The 25,721-nt window shown below is 38.6% G+C and overlaps 3 protein-coding genes across 4 annotated transcripts; all 3 read right to left on the bottom strand.

The window, feature by feature from the left end:
• Positions 1–1,187: 1,187 nt before the first annotated feature.
• LOC108232171 (sulfotransferase 1C3-like) lies at positions 1,188–3,409 on the bottom strand. The gene is given in 4 exon segments (XM_017409788.3): positions 1,188–1,328; positions 2,160–2,286; positions 2,371–2,579; positions 3,078–3,409. Coding segments are annotated over 4 exon segments (591 nt in total). The 5' UTR covers positions 3,217–3,409; the 3' UTR covers positions 1,188–1,212.
• A 2,064-nt stretch (positions 3,410–5,473) lies between these two features.
• Positions 5,474–10,529, bottom strand: LOC108232169 (sulfotransferase 2B1). Of its 2 annotated transcripts, none has more exons than XM_017409785.3 (6): positions 10,255–10,529; positions 7,774–7,982; positions 7,562–7,688; positions 7,277–7,371; positions 6,748–6,928; positions 5,474–5,810 (listed from the first exon to the last, which is right to left on the bottom strand). In XM_017409785.3, the coding sequence occupies exons 1-6, from the start codon at positions 10,388–10,390 to the stop codon at positions 5,695–5,697; spliced, it is 864 nt and encodes a 287-aa protein (XP_017265274.1). In that variant the 5' UTR covers positions 10,391–10,529; the 3' UTR covers positions 5,474–5,694. The 2 variants fall into 2 exon arrangements, with proteins under 2 accessions (XP_017265274.1, XP_017265273.2); XM_017409784.3 differs by lacking the exon at positions 10,255–10,529 and adding an exon at positions 8,770–8,974.
• A 5,281-nt stretch (positions 10,530–15,810) lies between these two features.
• On the bottom strand, positions 15,811–20,064 carry tmem147 (transmembrane protein 147). The gene is made up of 8 exons (XM_017409847.3): positions 19,955–20,064; positions 19,419–19,521; positions 18,937–19,006; positions 18,748–18,813; positions 18,484–18,620; positions 18,284–18,368; positions 17,964–18,085; positions 15,811–16,627 (listed from the first exon to the last, which is right to left on the bottom strand). Exons 2-8 carry the CDS (start codon positions 19,493–19,495, stop codon positions 16,507–16,509), a joined length of 678 nt encoding a protein of 225 aa, XP_017265336.1. The 5' UTR covers positions 19,496–19,521; positions 19,955–20,064; the 3' UTR covers positions 15,811–16,506.
• Between the last annotated feature and the right edge of the window lie 5,657 nt (positions 20,065–25,721).

Raw genomic sequence — 25,721 nt, 5'->3', positions numbered from 1 at the left:
TACTAGGGTACATACCCTTTTACCTGACTGCAGCAATGTCATTCAGGTCTCAGGTCATTCAGGTTTCCTCCTGTTACACTCAGCTTGGATCAGTACTGGTTCACATGGTTAGCTGGCGAAGCTTAATGCTGTCTCTTGTACCAAGAGATGCCGCCTGCTCAGAACCGTGGGCCTGATCTGCTGTTAATCAGCTGCACTAGGAGAAGATCGTGCTGATTACTGCTCCAGCACTGGCTACAGGAACACTGCTGCTTTGCCTGATTTACTTAATTCTTGCACGTGCAGCTCGTAACTTGTTGTAACCACTGTAACCAATCATTACGGTGATTGGTCATCAATCAGTCAAATCACTTCTTGATCTGCTCCTTTCAAATATCTCTTCCCATATGTCACATCGTCAGTGCAGGTACAAGCCTTCATTACCTGCAGCGTTTCCATAGTACCGACTGAACCTGGCAAAAAGGCCTTCTCTTACTCTGCTCCTGGAACTTGGAACAACAGGATATAAAATTTTCCACTTTGATTTCTTTGGAGAATTTTAAATGTTTTTTAAGAACTCCTGAAAAATCTGTGCAAATTTGTTCTTGTTTTTAGTTATTAATCCTGTTTTATTTAGCCCCTTGATTTAATTTTTTTGCTTTTATTGCATTGTTTTGTTTGTTGTATTGTTTTGTTTTGTTGTTGTATGACTTGTTTGTCATCTTGTCTATAATAAATGAAAATGAGTCCTTGGGTCTCAATGAGACTGCCTGTATAAATCAAAGTTTAATAAATTGTGGGAGCACCTAAAAATAGACTGCAAGGGTTAACCAGATTAGAAAACCTCAGCTTTACCTCACACCTCCACTTAGTTATGTTGATAAATAAATCTTGAAACTGTATCTACTCAATTATTTTACTGAACAGTTTGCTAGTTGTAAACTAAATATGGCCTCACTGATTTCAGCTGACTGAGCCTAAAACACTTCTCCACACAGAGCCTTAGCTACTACAAAATGGCTGCCTCACTAACAAACAAATGGACCATTCTGTTGTGTCCATTCTGCTTTTCTAAATCAGGAAGTTTCCACTAATCAAACATTGGTACAAACCAGTGTCGCTCAGATATATTAAAATCTAAGCAAATAAAAATATACCTCACATTATAATTAAACCAATGAATGTAGACAGCTTTGTTTGTTTATCAGCCAGCTTTATTTCTGCATTGATCAATCAATCCAGGCTCCACGGTAGAGAGAAGCTCTCTCCCTCCAGCTCTTTGCGAATTTCTGATGTGAATCGAGCCCGTTGCTCCGAGTTAAAGTGGTTTTTCCAGTCTCCAGCAATTCCTGCCACAAAAACACACATTATGGACTTATATTCTGTAGCTGAAGTCGTTTCCCTTTCCATCTGGGGAGTTTTATCAATTCAAAAAACTGGAGTGTGGAGTTTCAAGCTTCAGATTCACATGCAGATTGCCCTCACTCTCCACACAGTAGAATATTTGTTTGCTTGGCCCACAAACAGGATGCTTTGTTCACATGAATGAAGGTGTTGGTTAGAGTGAAACTAACTGGGTATCAGGCTTAACGCTCCATTGTAGGTTTCAAAAAGCTGAAATCTGAGACCTCTGTTCAAAGTTGTTTTTTCTTTAGTGGATGTAAATAGCTTCCTTCACCCACCCTGTCTCAAACCATCTCCCATTTCTGTCCAAAATATGAATATTTTGGTCCTTAAAAGAGTGTCCCTTATCGTTGAGGTGTAGGTGAACAACTGAGTCTTGTCCTGAAAAGCTGCTCTCCTGTGTTGAGCCATGCATCTGTGGAGAAGCGGTTTGGTTTCTCTGAAATGGAGATCTGTACATCCCTCGCTGCACTGAACTGCAGACACCACACCGCTCAGTTTGGGTTTGAGTGTTTTGTCCTTCGGGTGGACCAGCCTCTGTCTGAGAGTCCTGTTGGGTTTGAAATGTACCTGGATGTTGTGTTTGGAGAAAATCCCTCTCCGACAACATAAGGGATGACAATGTTTTTTAAAGTTTGGACCTCCACACTTCTGGATGGGAAGCGAAATGTCTTCACCCACAGAATATAAGTCCAGTTGTTTGTTTTTTTATTTTTTGACTATACTGTTTCCTGAATGACAACGTACACCAGCACATATCACATGTGACCTCTGACCTCTGCCTTTCAGGAATTTGTCTATGAACTCGTCAAAGGTTCCAGGATCTTCAAGGAATTTAGCCATCCTATGGAAATGGTATGAAGACACCAAGACGTCCTTTGGGTTCCTCATGACATAGATCACCTAGAAGAAACAAAGTCCAAAAACATGTCAGAATTTAGGGGTTTACATGTAATTTAGGACTAAGTTTACATGCACAGTAATTACCTTGGTCTTTGACATTTGTAAAGAAGGAGGCATAAAGTTGTAGAGGAAGTGTGTGACCAGTGGACATGGAGATTTCAACTGGTCCACATATTCTGTCATACTTTATACCTCCACCCATGGGACTCGCTGCCAGTGTAGAACGGTTTGCACTGGGGTTAAATCTCCATCACTCAGCACCAGTGAGAAGATTTGCTGGAGCCACGTTGTACCTGCAGAAAGCAATGTAAGAGCAATTAATGCATTTCTATTCTGTGTTTCTGCCTGCCTTATTAAGAATGTTGCCAGGAAGTGACAGACGCAACTGTGTAATTACCATGGTGGCCTTAATGAGCCCCTGGCCAAAGTTTTTAGATTTATTTTACTTTTGAATATGTTTACACTTCTAATACAAGTTATACATCAAAACATGAGCATTTTATCAGATTAGATTTTGACAAAGTATATCCCAAATTACCACTGGGTTTAACAGAGGAAAGTTGATGAATACAGGCATGTTGCACGGGACTGATCTAAGAAACACATAAAACTACAGTAAAGACTTCTGCACACTTTCACTAATTATAGGACATTCTTCTGGACAGAAATAAAAAAAAAACTAGTGAAGCCACTCTAGGACCACATTGGATTTTTGCTTGTCAGGTTTCTCAGAAAGTTACTTTTATCACAATTTCACTGTAAGGAAAATGACATCTGACAATAAAACTTACCAGACTTTGGGTATGTGACACCCAAAACGTTATCGTCCTTAAAGTTGAAATCGTGAAAAAACTGCAAATCCTCAGAGAAAGCCTCTCTGGGAAGCAGACGTCCGTGATATTCCAGGTACAGTTCGTCAAAAGAGGACATTGTGATAAATAAGTTCAAAACACTTTTTAAAGCAGCATGGAAAAGAGATACTGAGCCTCAGTGAGTGCTAATCTTGATTTTCCAAAGTTGTCTGGCAAATTATTACTACTGCCTTGGACTAAACACATTCAGTTAAAACCAAATGCCTGCACGTTATGTGCTTTTAATCAAACATTAACCTTTCGAAGGAATTGTGATAGCAGCACTTTCCTTTCTGATAAGATTGGATACTTGGTTCCTGAAAGTACTGTACATATTGTGCATTCAGTATGGTCCCAACTAAGACCTAGATGGTCCTAGCATTCAAGGTAAAAAAAAGCTAGAAGCAAACCTATTAGAATCAGGACTCCATGTGTTAAAGTTATACACCGCATTAAGGTTATGAACATTAAAAATGGGTAAAATTATGTTTTGATGTAAATACTCATTATATCATTAAAGGATTTTTAGGCCTAACCATCAGATTTTTGTTTCACAAAATATTATCATTAATATCATTATTGTTGTTGTTATTAATAGTAGTAGTAGTAGTAGTAGTACTTCTAATAATAATAATAATGATTTAAAATATATATAAAATAAAAATAAACAGCGTTGAGTACCTTTAACCCAGATTTAATAGAATGTCCTGTGAACTGCTGTCAGGCAGATGGACTTTAGACTGTTTTCTCTCTCTTGGTCGCTGGTGTCACAATGTAACCCCTGAGGTTCCAGCTACACTACTCTGGTTACATATCCAACCTGAGAGGGTTTGTACATGTACAAAGGGTATATTGGGTAAAGAATGCTGAATATGAAGCTGAAACAGGGCTTTCTGACATGCTGACAGTAGGAGAAAGACTCACTATTCTCCTTCTTCATGCTCAGTTTGTGAGGACAGCCTGCTCTTGGTAGATTTACACGTCTCGTATTCCTTCCATCTCCTGATGATGGATCTAACAGAACTCCTGGGGATGTTTAGGGTCTTGGAAATCCTTTTGTATCTTTCCCCTGGCTTGCAATTTCAAAAAAATTCTAATGAATTAGAGGAGGAGAATATTTATTCAACTACCTATTTTATGTTGAATATTTTTATTCATTGGTATTAATATGTAGAAATTTAGTTTCACTTTGACGCTGAAGCTTTTGTTAATGTACTTTTTTGTAAAGAAGAAGAATACTTTTGCAAGGCACTGTAGACTCCAAACAAGCCAGGTTCAAATTCTTCACTACTAATGTGATTTCCAGCTGTGGCCACATCAGCAACTGGATGTCCCTCTGGTGGACACCAGGTGTAGCAGAAGTCATCAAGTTGAAGAGCAAAGCCCTTAGAGCTGAGGCACTGAGAGGCTCAATGAACTGGAATTTCTGTAGTTGCAGAAGCAAAAACCTGAACATTGGAAGAATTCAGGAAGGCGATGAAGGAGGACTTTAGTTGGCTTCGAGTAGGTTCTGGCAAACCTTTCGATTACTTAAAAAAGAAAATCTCGGCCTGTGTCTGACTGACAGAAAACTGCAGACCCGACTGAGGACATCGAGTGGTGTTTGAAGCCCTTTTAATCCTGAATCCAGTCACCATGTTCCTCGCTGAGGGGGTGGAGTCTGAAAACTCAGCATTAATTACTGTAACAGAGGTCAACATGGCAGAACTCCATTACTGACGGCAGGCGTGGATGAAGTTTGTCCTGTTCAAGGCTGAGGGGAGCTGGTGCCTAACACAGGTCCTCAGTCCATCACAGGACCACATAACCATCCACACACTCACAGCTAAGGCCAATTTAGAAAGTCCAAATAACCCAACATGCATGTTTTTACACTGTGAGAGGAAACCAGAGGAACTCATGCCCAGACTCCACAAGTAAAGGTCTGGGTGGAGCAAGATTCAAACCTACAACCTCCTCGTTATGGGGCTACAGTACTAAAAACATCACATCAACTCGGGGGAGGACAAGGTAAGAAAACCTAAACTTACTACAGGTTGAAACTTTTGAACATCTCACAATTATTTGTTTTAACAAAACTGCTGAAAAAGGTGTTTGGTAGAAAAATAAATAATTTTCTATGGTTTGTTTGCTACAGCGAGTACACTTCTTTTTGTTGTGAAGCTTTATATCTCTTAAAAAATACACTTAATGGAATTAAATTGGACAAATGAAAAATACATTTTGTTCACAGAGTGTCACACACATCATGAGGCAGAGATGGTTGTGAAAAAAAAGGGATTTACTGGTGTTAACTTAAAGTTGTGATAACTCGAAATGATCAGGGTTATACCACCTTTCTGCTGTAATCAAGTTTATTATTTATGCTTTCATACAGGACAGAAAAAGTTCCCCACAGTCATTTTTTAAAGTGTTAATGCATATTAAAAAACCTAAAAAAAAGAAGTTTTTTTTGTTAGTAAAGCTTAATGTTAGCTGCAGTTACTAATTTTATTTGTTAAATCTAACTAAAAATGTGGCGGCCTCCATTTGGTCTCCTTCACGCTGCCTTTGCTGGTCAGTCCAGGCTCCACAGCAGAGAGAAGTTTTCTCCCTCCAGCTCTTTGCGGATGACAGATGTGAACCGGGCCAGCTGTTCTGAGCTGAAGTGGTTTTTCCAGTCTCCAGCAATTCCTGCCACAAAACAGCACATCAACAAGAAAACATGAAAACACAACAAATCAATTATTTACAAAAACAAAAAAGAACAAATCTACTGTTTGGAGAAATTTGAAAAATATAGAGTATGAAACTAGTATTCCTTGAAGCGATTGCATATCGCCCGCCACCATGAGAGAGGCATAAGATGACAATATTTCAACAAATGCAAAGCCCAATTTAGCATAGTTTAGTTTTACTCAAGCTCTGCGGAGAGGAAAGAGAGCAGCGAGAACGCAAAACAAACTAAGGAGGCCAAGCAAACTAGTAAGTGGTCAGAAGAAAACAGAAATCATCCTGGAGGGGTTTGGATTTTGTAACCAACAATGATTGTCTGCACAGCATGCCAGGAAACCAGAAAAACATTAACAGGGTTGAAGGTTTGACCTACGAGCTACCAGCACCAGATGTTCAGCGATTTTCATTTACAGTCAAATTCTTAACTTTTAGCTGTTTAGTTTTCACACAGTCCTTTTAAATAATACTATTCCTTAATGGTTTGTTGCTCCAACATGACCATGCAGAAAAGCTGCACTTTATTTGTAAGATTTGGAAGTGCACCTATTTTCAGGATTTTTTTGTTTTTATTGCATGAAGCTGTCTGTTTCCTAAAAACCTAAACCACAAAAGGAACAGCTTATGAGTGAAACTTCCTGGGTTTTCTTTTGTGATATTTAACTTCATTTGAGTGGTTTTATTCTGTAAGGAAGAGTTGGAATTATCGTAGAGGTGCCTTTAATGTAATGGGGCTGAATTTAACATTTATCCTGTGCTTTTCTACAGCTCTTACAATACTGAGATCCCATCATATATCATAGTAAAACCCTAAAATATCAAGATATTATTTAAAGATCATATCATCTGAATGTTCGGTTGGATTTTCTTGTGTAATGATAGACATTTCGAGGCTCACCTTTCCTCAAGAAAGGAGACTTGTCGTTGTCCATGTACTTCTTGGGAACCAGGCTAAAGTTGGACATGCAGTTTGACTTCATGCTCTTGAAAGAGCAATGTTCTGCTACCTTCTGAATGACTTCTTCAGTCAGATTACAGCCCAGGAAGTCTGAAATACGCCTGATAGATGCAGGAAAGTCCTAAAAGAGAGATGCATAGTGCTTCACTTAGAGTCATGGGAAAAAAAGCCTTCTTTTGCAGTTACATAACTTTAACCTATAATTTTGTTAGTAAAGCTTTACATATTGTGTTGCTTTTGGGATTTCAAATTAGTAAATCAAACAACCTATGACATAATGAAGATTCACAAACAGTAAGCCGAAATGCAGCGATGGAGTGTGGAAAAACAAATTACAACCTGAACTAACTTAAGCAGATATTTTCAGGTGTGGATCAGAACTACACCAAGAAGGACATCCATAAATACTGATCTTAAAGAAACAGAAACATTGGTTTTTAAGTTTAAAAAAAACCTCAGAGGCATTCACCTGAATCATTTCTTCGTATGTGATGAACATTATTCTGTCTCCCAGCTCCGCACGTCTCCAGCTCTTCACATGATCTGTCCATTTCCCAAACAGCACTGCAGACGAGAAAGACTGAATGAAAAAAACAGAAACAAAACTGCTCTTCTTTGACTGGTCAACAACATCAACAAAACCCCTTATTCTTCAACACTCCCATGGCAGTCAATGAAAGTTACTACACTTTGGTTCAGACTGTATGCAGACGCTGCTCTGAGTAGATTCAGTGTGTGAGATGTGACCTCTGACCTCTGCCTTCTAGGAACTTTTCTATGAACTCATCAAACGTTCCTGGATCTTCGAGGAAAGAAGCCATCTGGTGGAAGTAGTATGAAGACACCAAGACATCCTTTGGGTTCCTCATGACGTAGATCACCTGTAAGGACCACGGTGTGAAAATACAACGTGTCAGCATCGGACAATGGGCGTGTCATTCTCAGACAAAGTGTTCACTCAGCTACCTTGGCTTTGGAGGTGTGGAAGGAAGGGGGCATGAGGTTGTAGGTGAAATGTGAGACCAGCGCACGTGGAGATGTCAGCTGGTCCACGACCTTTGCCAGCCTTGTTTCCTCCAGCCACGGGACCCGGTCCCAGTTGACGACTGTGTTGAGCGGGGTCAGGTCTCCTCCATTCAGCACCAGTGGGAGGATCTCCTGCATCCAGACTGTGCCTGCAGGAGACAAATGAGGGGAAGCAACAACTTGTTATTGTTAACATAAAAGTGTTACCAATAAGCACGCTGGAAATGACTCCAGAATAATTATAAACTGGCCAGATGGAAGAAACTTTTCACAGATAGCACAAGTCAACTGGTTTCTGGACTGGAAACGATGGACCTTCGGTTCTGAATACACACATGCTGGTGGTTGATCGTGTATTTTATTAATTGCTTTCAATACTCAGCCTGTTCACTTTGAATGCTTTCTGTTTGTATAAACTGAGGATTTGAAGATTAACAAGTTTCTACTGACAGAAAACTTGACATGTGCGATGACCATATTCTGCCACTGACGGATTACAAATACTTCAATAAAACAGTTTTTACACAGTGACAACTCCACTTTTGTTTGTCATATTCAGACTGCTGTCAGGGAGTGACAGACACGGGTTTCCCGTTACCATGGTGACCTTAATTCCCCACTGGCAGCAGCTTTAACATTTCTTCCGATCATGGTTCTCTTTACTCTTCTTTTACAGTTTATGCATCAAGAAATGTGGCCCTCTGTCATCTTACTTTCTTACAAAAGTAAGCCCCAAGTTAGTGCTGGGTTTAGTATTTCAAGTACGAAGCTGCTTCACTTCCAAGTTTCCCCTGAAATGTCCAAGTTATTGGACGGTATTTTCACCTTTCCTGTACCACTCAAGAGTAAACATGTCAGAAAAGCGTCGCTCACATTAAACTAAACACTTCACCAACAATAAGGCTATGAGTCATCGGAGAAAGAAAAAAAAATGACCTGATTTCGGGTACGTGACAGCCACGACGTCGTCGTCTTTAAACTTAAATTGCTGCGCATATTGCAAACTCTCGAAGGAATGTGTCTCCTTGGGGACAATAAGTCCCTCATACTGCAGGTACAGCTCCACAGAAGACGGCATAACGCTGCGAGGAAAACACGGAGGCGACAGCTCGGCTGATGCCTTCATGGCCACGCGGAGAAACACTTGTTGCGCCTGATATCGTATTTTGAGAAAGATAAATGCTGAATTCTAATCCAGACTTTCCGAAATATCTTTATGTATAAGTTTTTTGAATTGAAATCACCACAAGCAACCAATAAAGGGCGATTATTTATCGATCGGATTTAATAAAGGGTAATTTTCCAGAAGTGCTGTGAACGCAGCACGGCACTTTCCTGATCAGTTCTCTCCTGAACGTTGCGAAAGTCTATAAAACTGGACTAACTCCATTTTATAACGTTTCTAAACATTTCTTTAGGTCGTTTTTCATCGTGAAAATATCAGTTTTAATAATCAGTCAGTTTTTCATCACAATAATCTTAGTTTGAACATATTTTCCTTAACTGTTAAGTTGTTCCAACCCAGCATTTGGGAAGGCAGGAATACCAGGGCAACAGAAAACAGACCCAACCTGAAAACTCCTTTGAAATTGTTACATGATTGCAAACAAACCATGCAGTTTCAACAGACAAAGCTCACAAAACCAACCTCAGATAGACAAGACATGTAGATCAGTAGACTAAGACAGTAATATACCATCCATTCTTTTTTAAAAAAAAAGATTTTTACCCACAGGGAGCTGGTGCCTATCTGAGCGAAAGGCAGAGTACACCCTGGACAGGCCACTAGTCCATCACAGGGCCACGCAGGGCCGGATGGGACTCACACTCATGCCTAGAGATAATTTAGAGTAGCCAATTAACCTAGCATGTGTGTTTCTGGTCTGTGGAAGGAGACCAGAGTACTTGGAGAAAACCCACTCAAGCACAAGAAGAACACGTAAACTCAGCACAGAAAGGTTCCAGCCTGGAGTCAAACCTGCGACCTCCTATCTGCTCCACGGTTCAGCTGCTGTATCAGAGAAATATCACGTCATAAGAACATGACCACAGAGATGGCACAAAGTAGAAAAGGGATTTCTTTTTTCATAGACTCAAACAGACCAGACAAACTATTTTAAAATTTGTTTCTGTAAGTTTTACTTTTAAACTGGCATTTCATTAAAAAAAACTGTATTATCTGGCCCTGGCTGAGTTCAGGGATTTTATTCTAGTCGATAAAACTGACTGAAACACCAATGTATGATCAATAAATCTGATACGAACAACAGCCCTACAGAGGGTTACAGCTGTTTTCTTTCAGCAGCACACTGTAAGCTCTGGGTTTTTTAACACTAAGAAGGTGAAACAGTAACATCTACTTGAGATAGAGTGGAGTCAATTATAAAGACAGACAGCAGATAAAACACAAGCAGACTTTACCTGACTTTGGATAGGTCACAGCAAACACATCAGTATCTTCCACAGAGAAGTTTTGAGCGTACTCCAGGCTCTCTGCGGTGTGGGCTACATGAGGCAGGAGAAGGCCATGGTACTCAACGTAGCTTGATGATGACATGAAGACTGTTTTCAGAGGAATCGTAGCCTATAGACTTTACAGCTACCTCTCTCTGAAATGAAATGTTTATGTTGTCACAGTCCCTGTTCCTTATTTGCAGCTCCAGCTGACAGCCACTTCTGTTTTACCTCCTGTACAATCTTCTGAATGGCAGCTTTGTCATCCATTGTTTTCTAAATTGTGGGTTGGAGCTGAGACCTGATGACAAGGTTTTTAAGGCTGGTCTACGTGAACTGACACCCCCTACTTTAGCCTTTCAGTATCTTTGCTGTATGAAGGCCACCTGCTGTCAAAAAGCCACAGTAGACAAATGTTTTTGTTGTTTTTACAGCTTTAGAGTGGTAACAGCTGAGACTGATGCCCGGCACTTATTCTGAGTGCTAACTAGTTGTGCAGGATCTTTGTTTAAAATGTTGACAATAAGAGTTTGGAGTCAACTTTGTCTGTTTGTTAGTAAAATATCTTGTGAACCATTGGACAGTTTTTAATGAAACTTTGAGGAAACAATCACTGGGTGTTCATCTACAACTGATTAACTTTTGGAATTACTCCACTTTATCATCATCATCATCATCTTTATTAATAAAGCGCTTTCACACCAGCCACAGCTGAAACAAAGTGCTGAACAACAGTAATAATTAAAACAATGCATAAAAATAAAGCGACAAAACTAAGTGCACAATAATAAATTAAAAGCCAATATAAAACCCAATAAAATTACACAAATAAACAGAGAAAAACAGAGCCAATTAAATTAATTGAAATCGAATAAAATCAAGTCTCAGCTGGGTTGAAGGCTTTCAAATTTAAAATTTGATGTGGTAGTAGCTGAGAATCGTCTCAACATAAACTCTGAGCATAACATTTTGCAGTATCTCATGAGAATGCACACAATACTTTCATGGTTTGACAGAAAACAGCTCCAACTCTGTCATTTCTTAACTTAAGATGATCTTAGTCTAACACTGTGGCATGACAGGTAGGGGGGCAATGTGCATTCCTTGAAGGAATGCTAAGCTTTAGTTTGTAATGTGTTGCTGGGTTGAATATTAAGAAGGTACTTCGCAATCCCAGTGCAGTTTCACCACAATATTAGTTTTTAAAGTGTAACCTCCCCTGCATTGCACAGTCGTGATACCACTCTGCTTACAGTTACATGCTTGTTGTTGCTGAAACTCTTAAAGTCAAACTAACTCATCCTGTCAGTATAGCCTTGTAAGCAGCCATCATAATGCCATTCAGCAAGCACCAACAAGCAGCAGCAGTGTACACACAGAAACGTGTCTGTCTGGCTGTATATCAGGTAACAGAAAGTCTAGTGTCTTTTCAACGAGCTCTCTGTTAAAATCGTGAGGCCTCATCTGGGGGGAAAAAAGTCCAGCCAGAGTGAGCCAAACCAACACAAAAAGATGGGTAAAAAACAGACAAAAATATATGGTAGTGTACCTATAGAGGAAGCATGTTGTGCCAAGAGAGGGTAACTATGTAACAGAATTAAAAATTTTACCCCTGGCTTTGTCTCCTTGTGGAGTTTAACCAGTTTAAATTAGTCCACATGACTCCATTGTAACCTTTTTTCTGAAATAATTTAAAACAGCCAGGTTCCAGCCTGCTGGAAATTGAATTTCTCCTTAATCTAATAATCACAATCAGTCTTTTTTGCAGAAATTTGGTGGAATGTAAAACCTATTGTCAATTTTCAGACAGAAGCAACATTTTAATACAAAGATGCACAACTCATCAAAACAAATTTCCTATTCAGACTCTTTTCTTGGAAAAGAAAGATGCTGCCATAATTAAAGCTTTTGGACAGAAAGAACACTCTACTCAAATGAGAGTATTAAGTAAAACATCTCATAAAATTGTGGACAAATTTGAAGAATCTCTTATTTACAACCAATTAGCTTTTGGAGTCGACACAGTTCAGTATGGGAGTCATCGCCATTACATTCTAACAGTGGTAACAGATCACGTGAGATGCAGGCTGGGGGTGATATGTGTCCTTTTTCCTTTAAGGAATGGTAGTTTTCAAATGTTTTTTAGGATCCAAAATAGTGATAGTTTACTGTTTTCATCCACAGGTTTGGGAAGCAGGAGGTGATTGTCTGAAAACAGAGGGAAGGGAAGGATTGGTGGAGAGTGGGAAGGCAGATGAGTTCTCAGAGGAAAGAGAAATTACAGGTAAGTAATCCAGATTTTGTCGCAGATCAAATTAGGAAAACACAGGGACATTGTGCAATGGCGCAAAAGCTAAACTGATCAAGGAAAGTGGGTGTTTATTTCTGATGGTGATCTCATTATTGTAACCCCACTATGATCCTATAGATAACTAGAAAATCTGAACAAATTCTAAAGCGTGCCAATGTAGTCGTGGCTCTTCTTCTGCCTCACAGCATCTGAACCCAGATTTCCTTCCTGCTTTGCATCTTTTGTTTCTATTACAACCTATAGGTCCATGGATCTATTGGTACCAGACCACACAAAGATAATAAAAACTTTTCTTCTTAAAAAGTCCTCTGAGTATAACTAGGGGGATCCTGAGCACCACCAGAACCAAGGGTGTATACCACATTGCTGAATACTAAAAATAGTATAGTAACAATATTACAGTATTTATCCACATGTAGTAAATTGCATTATTAGAGAGACACCAACAGATGGAGCTAGATTATTCTTCTTTTTCTTTCAGCTGTTCTCTATTCAGGGGTCGCCACAGCGAGTCCTCTTCCTCCATCTAATTCTGTCTTCTGCATCCTCTGTCCAACTTCCTCCATGTCCTCTCTAACTCCATCCATGTATCTCCTCTTTGTCTCTTTCCCGAGAGCTGCATCTCTAACATCCTTCTACCAATATACCCACTGTCCCTCCTCTGCACATGTCCAAACCATCTCAGTCTGGTCTCTCCAACTTTATCTCCCAGTCCTTCAACCTGTGCTGTACCTCTGATGACCTCATTCCTGATCCTGTCCATCCTTGTCCCTCCCAAGGAGAACCTCATCATCTTCAGCTATATAAAGCTGTATAAATTGGATTTATTATTATTATTATTATTATTATTAGCTCTGCCACTTCCAGTTCTGTCTCCTGTCTTTTTGTCTCCAAACCAAACAGCATGGCTGCTCTCACCACTGTCTGTAAATATTTCCTTTGACCTCTGCTGCCACCATTCGCCAGATTCTTCTATGTGTGTAAAAAAAAAAGCTGACTGATTCTAAGAGCTGGTCTATTTAAAGCAACATCACAAGCTCTGTGGGCAAAAAGCAGCACTCATCTTGATTTATTTGGCAGAGTTAAGCTCCCAAACAGAAATGACAAGCAAGTGAATCGTGCCAGCCACCAAAACAATGAATAAAAGATTTTCAGTATTCTAAAGAGGTCGAGATCACAGCCCCTTTGCTAAGAGCAGGTCACTGTAGACCCAGTTCAGTAAATTCAAGTCCTAAATTTTACGTTCAAGTATAGTTTTTTTGGTCATTTTACTTCCATTTAAAATACAGTGGGATAAAATTGTGTTTCTCATGTTTAGAGTGAAGACTCAAAGTGCAACTGATATTTTGCTCAAAAGTTAAAAAATAAATTATATACTCTTGCTGACTTTTAGCACAGATAGTTAACTAAGGCAGACGCAAAGCCATTAAATTATGACCTTTGTACCTTCAGGAACATAAGACCACCAACCAGGCTAATGTGAATGCGCCTTTATGTGTGCAACTTTCAAGAATACTTGGCATTAATGTATTTTAAGTAGCGCCACCAAACAAACAACATTTACAGAGACTGAGCCAATCGTGACCCGTGACATCATCTGCAAATGAATAATGGCGAGTCCAACATCAACGCCAAACACAAGAGTGTCAGTTTTTATTAAGGCTTTTCAGGAAATGTTATATCTAAATCAAAGTAAAACTGAAAACTAATATACAAACAAGAAAACACATTTAAAAAGTAGGATCAAAACAGTATTAAAATTAAACAACATCACTAAAATTACTACACTACATCAATAAAATTATACTTACTAAATTAAATTAAATTCTTGAGCTGCATTCTATTAACCACTATGTCAGTGTTTAGTATTTCCGACTGCAATGTCTCCATACAGAATGGACTAAATATTACTCTAATAGTTATTAAAAACAACAACAAAAATGGTTTTCTTCAGTTTCATATTTGTCAGTGTGGCAAACCTCTGCAGGACTCTGTAGCGCCCCTATTATTTCTGGAATGAAAAATATTGCACAACATCAAAACCAAGTAAAGCTTTTTGTCATAGGCTTTACAATTAAGTGAAGAAAGCTACTCAGCTCTGGTCAGATCCTAAAAAATGAAAATCTCTAGTCTATGCAGCATCTTGTTGCTTAGTTGGATCCTGGCCACGAGATTTAATGAACATTACAGAACATATCCTCATTTCAAGACAACATGGGAAAAACCTCCTTGTGCCGAATCCACCCCAGCACAGATGCTGCAGTAATAATGCTTACACCTGACTGGTGTGTTTCCAATGAAGCACGTTGGTGTTTGCACTCCTGGTGGATGTGTTTAACCATTGGTTCATAGTTGTGGTCATTTGAAAGCCAACGCTGTGAACAGGCAAAGAAGAGACATCGTGGTATCTCACTGTCTTAAGTACTCCTTTAAGAAATGCTAGGCCTTTTTAATTTTGTGTTTTGGAGGGGCTAATCTTTGAGAATCTTTCTCAATGAAAATGTCTGTTTTCGTTTTGTTTTCAGAGCTGGTTGGACGAAAGTTACAATATAATGTGCTGTATCGATCACAGGACAACAGCCTGAAAAGTGTTATGTCTCATTATAGTCACCTACTTAAACAGAGCTGATGTTACAGCTGTAACCGAAAAAAAGCAGACATTGTCAACAAACTGGGGTGGATTTAAACTTTTCAGTCTTTGCTCCGACACTGGTCATTTTATGCTCCTTCACGTCTCTCACGTAGCTACTAAATAACTAAACATAAATGTGACTTGAACTGTGTTAATGTCAAAATCATATAGTTCAGATGTCTGAAGGTTGTGCCATTTTTACAGAAACATCAGCAGGTCTGTTGTCACGCCGTTTGTTGCTCACTGTGTGTGTGTGTGAGTGTGTGTGTGTATCTGTATACAGTGAAGGGAATTGACATCTGATCACTAAAACGTTTTGGGGTCAACATCAACCACCAGGTCTGAATACGAATCAACTGAATCATTGAAGACGGATGTACAGTTCCAAGTGTGAAAAGCACCTTAGTCTGGACAGAGGGAGAAATAGGCCCAACAGAAACTCACTCCTGTGATGGTCTTATTTTATACAGGTTTCCCTGTCAGAGTTCAACCCTGATTCTTTAAATTAAAAGAGCTGACTGACTGAAGGTAAAGCACTACATACTGTATACAAACCTACCTAGAAAGAACAAACAAAAACAAGACATTACAAACATTTATTCATGTAGAAACCACACACTTGATCATAAAAAAAGGAATCTTAGTTCATTCATACAACAGAAAAACTGAGTTACTTTAAATCTTTTTTCTTTATTTAAAAAATGGGTCTTAGCAACTATGTTTCAGTTCTAATATTTATTTGCATATAAATAAATAGAAAAAACAGTGACCACACAATTATCTATCCAGGACCTGGAACCATGAATCATATTTTAAAGAAACTTAATTAGTCTAATTATTGACACTGGTTCACTGAAAATGCTAAAGAGAAATGGTATTGATGGAGTTTCAAATTATTTGTAGTTGTTCTGACACAAAATTCACATTTTTATAATCCAACACACCTAAAGGTAAGTCAAATCATACTACAGAAGCCTACTGATGTCATTATTTGTCTTATAACTTCAACTGATTGACTAAACGTAGAAAAAAAAATTCCCCCTCAGCATGTTTGTTTTCATGGGTCCACAGATACAGACCAGAAGAAAGTGGAAGTCCTGGAAAAAGTGCCAGCTGGTGGTTTGTGTCAGTCAGATCCCTCCTGCCCCTCAGTACCAACAATCATATTCATCTTTACAAGCTGTAGGTGGTACAAAGACTGATATCAGGGGTCAGCTTCACATTTCTGACAACCCCTGTCCAGTTTGAACTTGGACAGTCAAAGGCATGGTCTGACTTAGTTACTGTGAACCAGAGTGACAAAAAGAAAAAGTGAGCAGAGAGAGATGGCACCGGTCAGCACAGCTTTCACCAGCAGCACCGTCCAACTGCCCAACGTGAAGACATGGATGAACAACCTGAGGACAGAAGGAGGAAGAACATCTTGTAAGAAATAAAACACTTTATATGACCAACAACAACAAAGAAAATATCTCCAAAGATAAGCAAGTTCATCTAAAAATGTGTGGATTGTAAAAATCTGGGCACAAGTGTTGAAGTTTTTGCTGACTTTGTACTTCTATCTAACCCTTTAGAAGGTCGGGGAACTCGTTGAGGTCGAGGTGAAACTCATCATGTGTGGCAGCCTCTGAAACATGTTCCAGTCAGTCCTGAAGTGCTGCTTTTGCATTCTCAGACCAGACTAATCTGCTTTAATACACTCTGAACATGTCTTTATTAGTAGTGGGGGATGTCCAAAATATACTCATTGCAATTGTTTTTTCTACACAAGCTGTATTAAATGGCTATATTGCAACCAATGAGTACAAAATGTCAAGGCAACATTTCAGCCATATGAATTTAACTCACTGGTCCTTTTTTTCACACTCTGCTGATGCTCCGCACACAGCAGACAGTATCATCATGAAATAAAACCTGCCGCAAAGCAAATAACTTCTTGGTTTGCCAAATCAGTCGTAAGAAAACACGCCACCCCCCACAAAGTATTGTGGAAAAGCCTAAATGTCTTTACAGCACTTGACTCAAAGTACGAGGAGCCTGGTTGCTGTATTTTGTCCCCCATATTGAAAGTCCTACCAGTGGTGTGTTTTAATGATTTCAGTCACATCCAAGAATTCAGCCTCTGTGGTTTTCACTCACTACTATTTTATTTTACCACTTTTTGATGGTTTGTTGTTGCAAACCTGAGCAGGAAAAAAAGGGCACTTTAATGCATATAATATGACATTTTTTTTTTCTTTTTCCTTTTTTTTAGGGTTCTTTGATATTTGTTTATTTTTGTGGGGCTGAGCCATTTTTGTTGAAGATCTTTAAAAACTTATCTACAGTCAGAAGATCCAGCAGGTTGTTAGTGCAGCTGCCTGGTTTAGATACAAATGTGCAACATTTTACTTCATCTGAATTATACCAATAAAAAGATGTATTATATTATTAATGGTACACTTTATGCACTAAAGCTAGATTTCAGTTATAAATGCTGGAGATGTAAGAAATCTCAAGAGGCTGTTATGTAGCAAGGATAAGGTAGAAAACTTATATATTTCTTGTTAGATGTAACTCTGACTAATATTCTGAAACTAAAGAATTGACTGCGCTTTTAATGGTATGCTGAATTTTAATACTAAACCCTCAATTTTCACAAGTTATTGAAATAATTTCTGTCTTTATTCCAATTTTGTCTGTTCCTACTGTATGTGCTGAGTCTTTTTTTGCTTTAAAGTGTATGAAACTTACTCCATTAGGAAGGCCTTGTACACACACAAAGTTAGCAGCACAGTAACAGGCAACCTGAAGCTCTTAGGAAGGTCGTATCGGGTGAACATCCATACAACTGCTGCCATGGCAATGTAATGGACCTGTACAGACAAATGTTTTAGATATATTGTTTAAACACAAGCAGTTCACATCACATAAACATTCATGTTTAGGTAAAAAATGGTATATTCAGAAAAGAAAACGATATTGCCATAAATAACATTAAAAGTCAACATACAAAGCCGTCAAAGATAAGGAATGGAGGAAATAAAGAGGGAAAAAGTAGTGCAGCTTCTCACCAAACTAATATTTGAGTCAAAGCTCATCTGAATGTACTTCCAGTCAAACTCAATCCCTCTGGCTCCAACCCAGAGAGGAAGAAACCTGAGGGACCACAATGAGACACAATGAGCAAGATTTCATGTTTACATGTGACATTATTTACCAAAAGGGAGGTTTCTGAGTTTTTCTTCCCCTTGAGAGGACATTCACTGCTAACCTTGACATCACAAGTTCTGCTGTTGCCCAGCCCATGGCAGCCACCATGATCTTGTACTCTCCTTTCCCAGCATTACGAGACATCACAAGATGGAGACCCAACAAGTCTGCAAGGTCCACTGTGGCCTTCATAAATTCCTGGTAAACAAATCAACAAAGACACACCCAAAATAGCGTCAGGTGCACTCCCTTTTCTTTCACCTACTTGACAGAAATATAGGCCTCCTTACAGACGCTGATGCTATGATAAAGTTTTAACACTCACCCCTACAAAGTCATAAACCCCTGCTCCTCCTTCCCATGTGGGGAAAAATGTAGCAAGGAACAGCATCTATAAAACAGAGAGATAATCAAACCTGGTTCACACACGCTCAGACAGACATCAAAAGGGCATTTGAAATTTCCAACTTCTCCTCATAAGATAGTCAGAAAATCACGGTGAAAACTTGTTTACCTTGCACAGTTGGACAAACAGGTATGTTGCTCCAGCTTGGACACATTTCCAGAAAGCATTGTACTCTGAGCTAAACATGGAAATAAAAATAAAAAAAACAGGTAAAATATTAGATTCAAACACAGAGTTCAAAGTATGTCAGATCAATGTCTGATTTAAGATCATTTCACTTTAATGTGTGATGCTTTAAAATATAAAGGTAGTTCACTACACGAGAAATAAACTTCCTCTAATGAACACGACATACAAGCAAATTCAACAACCTCCAAAGACTTAAAAGGATTATATGGACCCTCACCCAAACCCTTTGACATTTACTAATCAGATTAATAGTTTATGGTCCAGAAGCACATGTTACTACATGAACATTAGACTAATTTGTGTTCTGAAACAACTGCATATTTTCATTTCAGACATTCCTTTAAACCATCCATTGTTGTTACTAAACAATCATTACAAATACAATAAAATCAGAAACTCACAGGCCACTGCACTTGTATGTAATAAAGTATGGAAAATAGGCCAGAGCGAAGCAGTTCCCAAAGTGAAAAAGTGTCATGACTTCTGGAGATAAAAATCAGCTTCCTAGACACAAGTGAAAAACAGAGGAGGGAAAAAACCACACACATTAAGACAACTAAACAATAAATGTATGACATACTCTGAATAAATATTAATCACAAGATAGATTTAAGGCATCAATTACAGATACACTACAAATGTAAAAAAGAATACATGAATATAAAAACGTATTTTATAGCTGTGTAAAAGTCTGAATATGTATTTTCACATCAGTACTTGCAGAACAATGAAGTCTTGTAATGTCAAGAAAAGAAAAAGAGTATTTTCTGTGTATCAGCTAGCTAAGCTAAAGCCTGAACACGCTGCATTAAAAGCTAACCCCGCTTTTCTCTCGGAAAAGGACAACAAAACAAAGTTAATAGTTGAATTAATAATTCAACATATATTCCCCATGGAGACACCTGAAAAACAAAAGAGATTTAATGTTACGACTTACTGTGTTCAAATAGTAGAGAAAAGGGGACACAGTTCCGCAACTTGGAGACGCTGAATGTCAAACGGAAGTGAGCTTGGATTCATCACGAAATACGTCCGATAACAACAAGATACAAACAATAAGGGTTCCGCCGTATTCTTCCCGGTTTGTTCATCTTTTTCTTTGGGATTTTTTTTTCAAGATTTATTCTAAGAGCTGCACTATTATCGGTAGGGGGTGAGGGAATTAAAGTGACTTTGAATATATTGCTGGCGCCAGACAGACTGGTCTGAGTATTTCAGAAACTGCTGATATACTGGGATTTCTACACACAGCCATCTCTAGGGTTTATAGAGTACGACCACGTATTAGTGCCATTGTAGATAGAAAAAAGGAGTAAATTTGCGAGAAAAAGTCAGACACTGTGAGATTAATCTCAAAAAACACGGAATTTTCTTTAGATCAAATTTCTGAGTTTTTTTTTCTTGAAATTTACTCCCTTTTTTCTATCTACAATAGCACTAATATGACATCGTAAATGAGAATGGTCTAAAAAAGTAAAAAATAAATAACTTATTTTTTAAAAATCCAATGAGTTGAATCTGTGTGATCAAAAAGCCTTGTTAATGTCAGAAGAATGAGCAGACTGGCATGAGATGATAGAAAGGCAACAGAAACTCAAATGGCCACTTGTTACAAACAAAAGGTCTGCTGAATACCATCTCTGAACACAAAACATGTCCAGCCTTGAAGCAGATGGGCTACAGGAGCAGAAGACCAAGGCGCCGCTCCTGTCAGCTAAGAACGGGAAACTGAGGCTACAATTGGCACAGGCCCACTAAAATGGGACAATAAAAGATTGGAAAACCATTGCCTGCTCTGATGAGTCTCTGAAAACCCAGATGTTTGTGCGTAAAAATTCCAGTAGATCAGCAGTTTCTGAAATAGGACCATCCTGTCTGGCACCAACAACCAAAGTCACCAAAATCCCCTTTGTTTCTCATTCTGATGCAGGGTTCACCACATTCATATGCCTAAAGGCATTGCTGCCATGTGATTTGCTGATTAGCTATTTGTGTTGACAAAATAATTGAACAACAAGTGTACCTGATAAAGTACATTTGTTCAATTGCTTGTTAATAAAGTGGGCAGTGAATATATATATATATATATATATATATATATATATATATATATATATATATATATATATATATATATATATATATATATATATATATGTTTCATTACTTTTTTGTAGAGTAATATTTATTTAACTTCTAATTGAAGTCCTACTCCTACAATATTGTATGCTAAATGTAGGACAGGTTTGCTATTTGAGATTCAGTACTGGAAAGCCTTCCAGAACATGCAAATTGATTGACAAAAATAAAAAAAGTAATGTGTGTCAGTATTAGAACCACAGAGGTTTCCAGTTAATGAGAAGTCAACCAGGGATCTGCATTATTCACTGCCACCACAGTGGGGTCAGTTTCTTAATTTTGATATTCTCATTCCTTACTTTTTATTTTATTTTTCCCGTAAGATCTTTCACCCTGTTTTTTTTTTTCATGCAGCTGATTTACAATTTTGATTGTTGATAGAGATCACAATAACTACTTGAGTGTCTAGTTTATGACACTTGTTGCTTCCACTCTTTGATGATCACGCAATTCCCATTTTAAAAGCTTGTTAAGCCACCAATCTAAGCTTTACATTTTGAACAATCAGCACATTCAAAACTCAACAAAATGTATATTTGACTTCATTGCCTTGTTTTCTTACTCAACAAAACTAACAATTAGTGGCCATTGGTCACATGAGTCTGTGCTGGGCTGAGACTGAGTTACAAATTGAAACTGTGTGCGGGGTGTGTGTACGTGTGTGTGTGTCCCCTGAGCCCTGACACCAATTCAATTACGTGGTGGCCTTTTGTACTTAGATGTATGTGTGTGTGTGTCCAGACGATGGGCCTCAGGACACCCACCTCGCTGCCGCTTTGCGCCCACTGGTCCTGCCCTGGGCTGCCCACAGGATGCCAGGCTGCTTTGATGCCTTCCTCAGCACAGACACACATACATGATGCAAACCAGTAAGCCCTCAGAAGATCCCGTAATCTTATTCAAGAGTCTAACAATCAGTAAGCAAAGTCTTCTTGTTGACTTCCACCGCCCAGAGCCATGTTCAGGTTTACATAATATAGCTTGAGTCGAGACCACTGAAATTATTTTGATCAGCTGCAAAGACTGCAAATGGCTGAAAGGTTCCCAAATTCATTCACACTGTAAAATGTTTCCAATGCTGTTCTTAATGAACATGTTCAGCCAGCTGCAAGCCTTCCCCAGGGTCATATATCCTACTGTAGTCATCTGCAGATACACCAGTGATAACTTACTCTGCAATGTCCTCTTTCTTGTCTGTATCATAGGAAAACCAACGAAGCATCACTTTTATATGACTTCACATTGTTACATCATTGTGAGCCTGCTTTTCTTCAATACTTACGCTTTAATTAAAAAAAAAATAACACACTGCTATAAAGCATTGTGTTTGAGGAATGTGCTTCATTTGGACTACAATAGGTTTTATTTATATCGATATTTCTGAGTTTTTTTTATGATGTGCATGTTTTCTTGGAGCCATCACTCAGGCTTTGTCTTGAAGGTTAGGTTTTCAAATATTGTAATTTAGTCAACCAGCTCAGAACTGTCATGTAAGCGTAAACTAGGGAAACGTGTGAATGGTGAAAGCCGAATAACGTTGATGAAATTTGCTAAATAAGCTAAACCTGAGTTGTTAAAGCTATAAGAAACAGAAAATTAGCTTAAATCATTTGGTTTTAGACATTTGAGTTTCTCAAAGGCACACAGACCCCCATCCCACTCAGTCACGCCCCACCCTGGGTGTCTACACAGTTCCAGGCCGTGGGGCAATTAACAATAATGGCAGGAAGCTACTTAGTGTTATCTGCTGCCGCAGCGGCCTCCACTGGCACTGACGGACCCTGAACCGGTCACGTAGAGACGGAGACAAGGAGCCTGGAAGGGAGGAAGGGGACGGTGGGGGATCATCCCCAAAGCCCCCAAGGCAAATGGCCTGAGAGGACGTCTGTGTTACACATCTGCTGGACTCCGTCTGAAATTACAAACGAGGCTTGAGGAAACAATGTTTGTGTAGCATCCATTGAGGAAACTGAATTAATGTACTATATAATTTTTTGCAGTCAGAAATTTATTTTGACAGAAAAAAGGATTGAAAACATCTCACATGCGTCCCTAACTCTGCTCCTTGTGTGTATGTTGTCCCTTCTCATTGTTTCGGCAGAGCGTGTCACTTCCTGTCTGCATGACACTGAGCACATGTCCAGGAGTGGCAGGGCGTGTTTTGGGGGAGGACAGGGATGACGGTAGGAGTAGGGCTGAAAGCGTAAGAGGATGTGGACAGTGAGGCCAAAAAACAGAAAAAAAACCCAAAGCACAATAAACAACAGAAATCCCTGAATGAGACTAAGACACAACAAAGTCACGTAGGTTTCACCAGCTTCAGGTCACACCGTCAGACTGGCAGACGCTCAGAGCTGACAGAATTTGAGCCAATTGTGTTTTTGCTTGTATTTGTATCCGGCTGTTTCTTTGTACTTGTTGTCAGCTTCACTTCAAAAACAAAAAAAAAAAAAACCTGATGAAGCTGAAAGAATCTGCAGCTCAAAATACACTGTTGTCATTCAGATTTGATTTTTTTATTGAGTAAAGCAAGTGAAATCCTTTATTTAATTCAAATCAAATGATTAGATTGTGCTTTTTATCCTTGAATGTTGCAGTGCAATAAACTGTTTTTTTCTATTAGCTAGAATTAAAGAAAGCAATAGCAGCTTTTAACTCTTACTCAATTCAGTCAAAAAAAAAAGAAAATTTTAGCTTTTTATGTTTATGCAATTTCTGCCATGTAAGACAACAGAGGTCGTTTTCCATTTTACTGTGCTTATCGTCCTGTACTGAAATCAGTGGTGAACCTCGTCCAACAGCAGGATTTCCAAAAATGCTGAGAGCCCTTGAGTCTGTATTCTGGAAGTAACATCAGATAGTGATTGCCACCCTAACTTCCTAATGTTTACATCTAAAACCTCCCTGAAGATGCCCGTTTATGAGCTGATTTGTGCAGCTACTGGCCTCAAGTGTAAAGCTTGAAGCAACTGATTGCACTTCTGATTGTCAAAGTGATCTGAGTCAGGCCAATGTGGAGGAGCCTTAAGATGCAAAGTTACAGCTGTTTTCAAAAAAAAAAAGTCAAGTCTACCATGCAAACATAAGGATGTCCTCATGATGTTTCAGGTTATTCTTTTCTTTCCTTATCTAAATTCACAGTTGTCAATCAGAAATTGAACAGTCCATTAAAAAAAAAAAAACAATTCTACACTGAATTAGACATGAGTCATGTTGACATATATGTTTATAAAATCATGTTCAAGTATCTTTCTCCTCTTCCACCCTTCTGTACAAATTTAGTTTGGGCTTTAAATAGCCGGATGGGTGACACGCTTATTTTTTGTACTCACTCGATTCTGTTTCCAGCAGTCAAAAGGTGGGAGGTGGGGTACGCCAGTGCATCACAGGACCAACACAGAAACACACAAGACAGACAACCATACACACACACTCACACCTAAGGTCAATCATCAATTAGCTCATGTTTTTGAATTGTGGCCTTGTTGTGAGACACAGACAGACCCAAAACCAACCCATAGCTGATGACTATGATCATGATGCTGGTGGGTTTTGTGTTTGCAGTTTGAGTTTATTTATATAATTATTTTTTGTTGTTGTTGTATTAGTATTAGTCATACTTTTCCTTCTGATTTGAGGTATTTTTAATTGTTCAGTGTTCTCCTGTGTACCTGGTCTGAACCATGTGCCTCCCTCAGTGTTTCCTGATTCCAGCTCCCTTCACATCTGTCCTTCATCTGCTGATCAGCCCCAGAAACCGACTCAGTAATCACTCCTCCCACCACATACTGTATATACTGTACTCCTTGGTTACTCATGAAACTTGTTGAATCCTATAATTTGTTTCCAGTTCTCATGTCCCATTACCAGACCCTTGATTTGGTATAGTTTCTGTTATTTTGGTGTCTTGTCAGCATTTACCTTTATTAACGTCTTCAGTTTTATGTTCTGCCACGATGTCCTCACTTTGGGTCTGTTAAACACATAATAACAGTAAATGCACACAAAATGTGATGATATTAAAATTATACAAGAATTCTACCACAACACAACATAAAATTTGATAAACTAACAAGTTAAACATAGACAGTTTCACCATTACCTATAAGCAAATAGTTTCAAATACAAAGATACAAAGAGCTGCAACAGTAAATCCAGTTCATGAGTAAATTATAAATGTTTGGTGGAAAAAAATAGATATGAAATTTCAAATAAAGTTTTGTGCACATGAAGCCTTAATTTTGAAATCACAGAAAAAAGTAATTTATGGACAAATTATTATGTTGTTTTTTAGTTTTTTAAATGGAACAAAAACTGTATAAGTTATGTGCTAACATGTGAGCGTGTTCTCTATGCTGTGCTGTAGACACTGATTTGTTGCTGCAGTGGAAAACTTGTGTGAAATGAGCTGTTATCGGAGTTGATTTGAGAAGTTTATTGTGAATTTATGTGCATGACTTGGATAAAGAAAATGTGTAATCGAATGTGTTTATTTGTAAAATCTTCCCTTTTCCTTTCATCCTCTCCCCAAGGCAGCCGCTCAACAAAAGAAAAGAGCCTCAATC

Source organism: Kryptolebias marmoratus, linkage group LG16 (genome assembly GCF_001649575.2).
Source record: "Kryptolebias marmoratus isolate JLee-2015 linkage group LG16, ASM164957v2, whole genome shotgun sequence".
Lineage (NCBI taxonomy): Eukaryota > Metazoa > Chordata > Actinopteri > Cyprinodontiformes > Rivulidae > Kryptolebias > Kryptolebias marmoratus.
The sequence above is the reverse complement of the archived record's forward strand: the minus strand, read 5'-3'. Positions and strand labels throughout refer to the sequence as shown.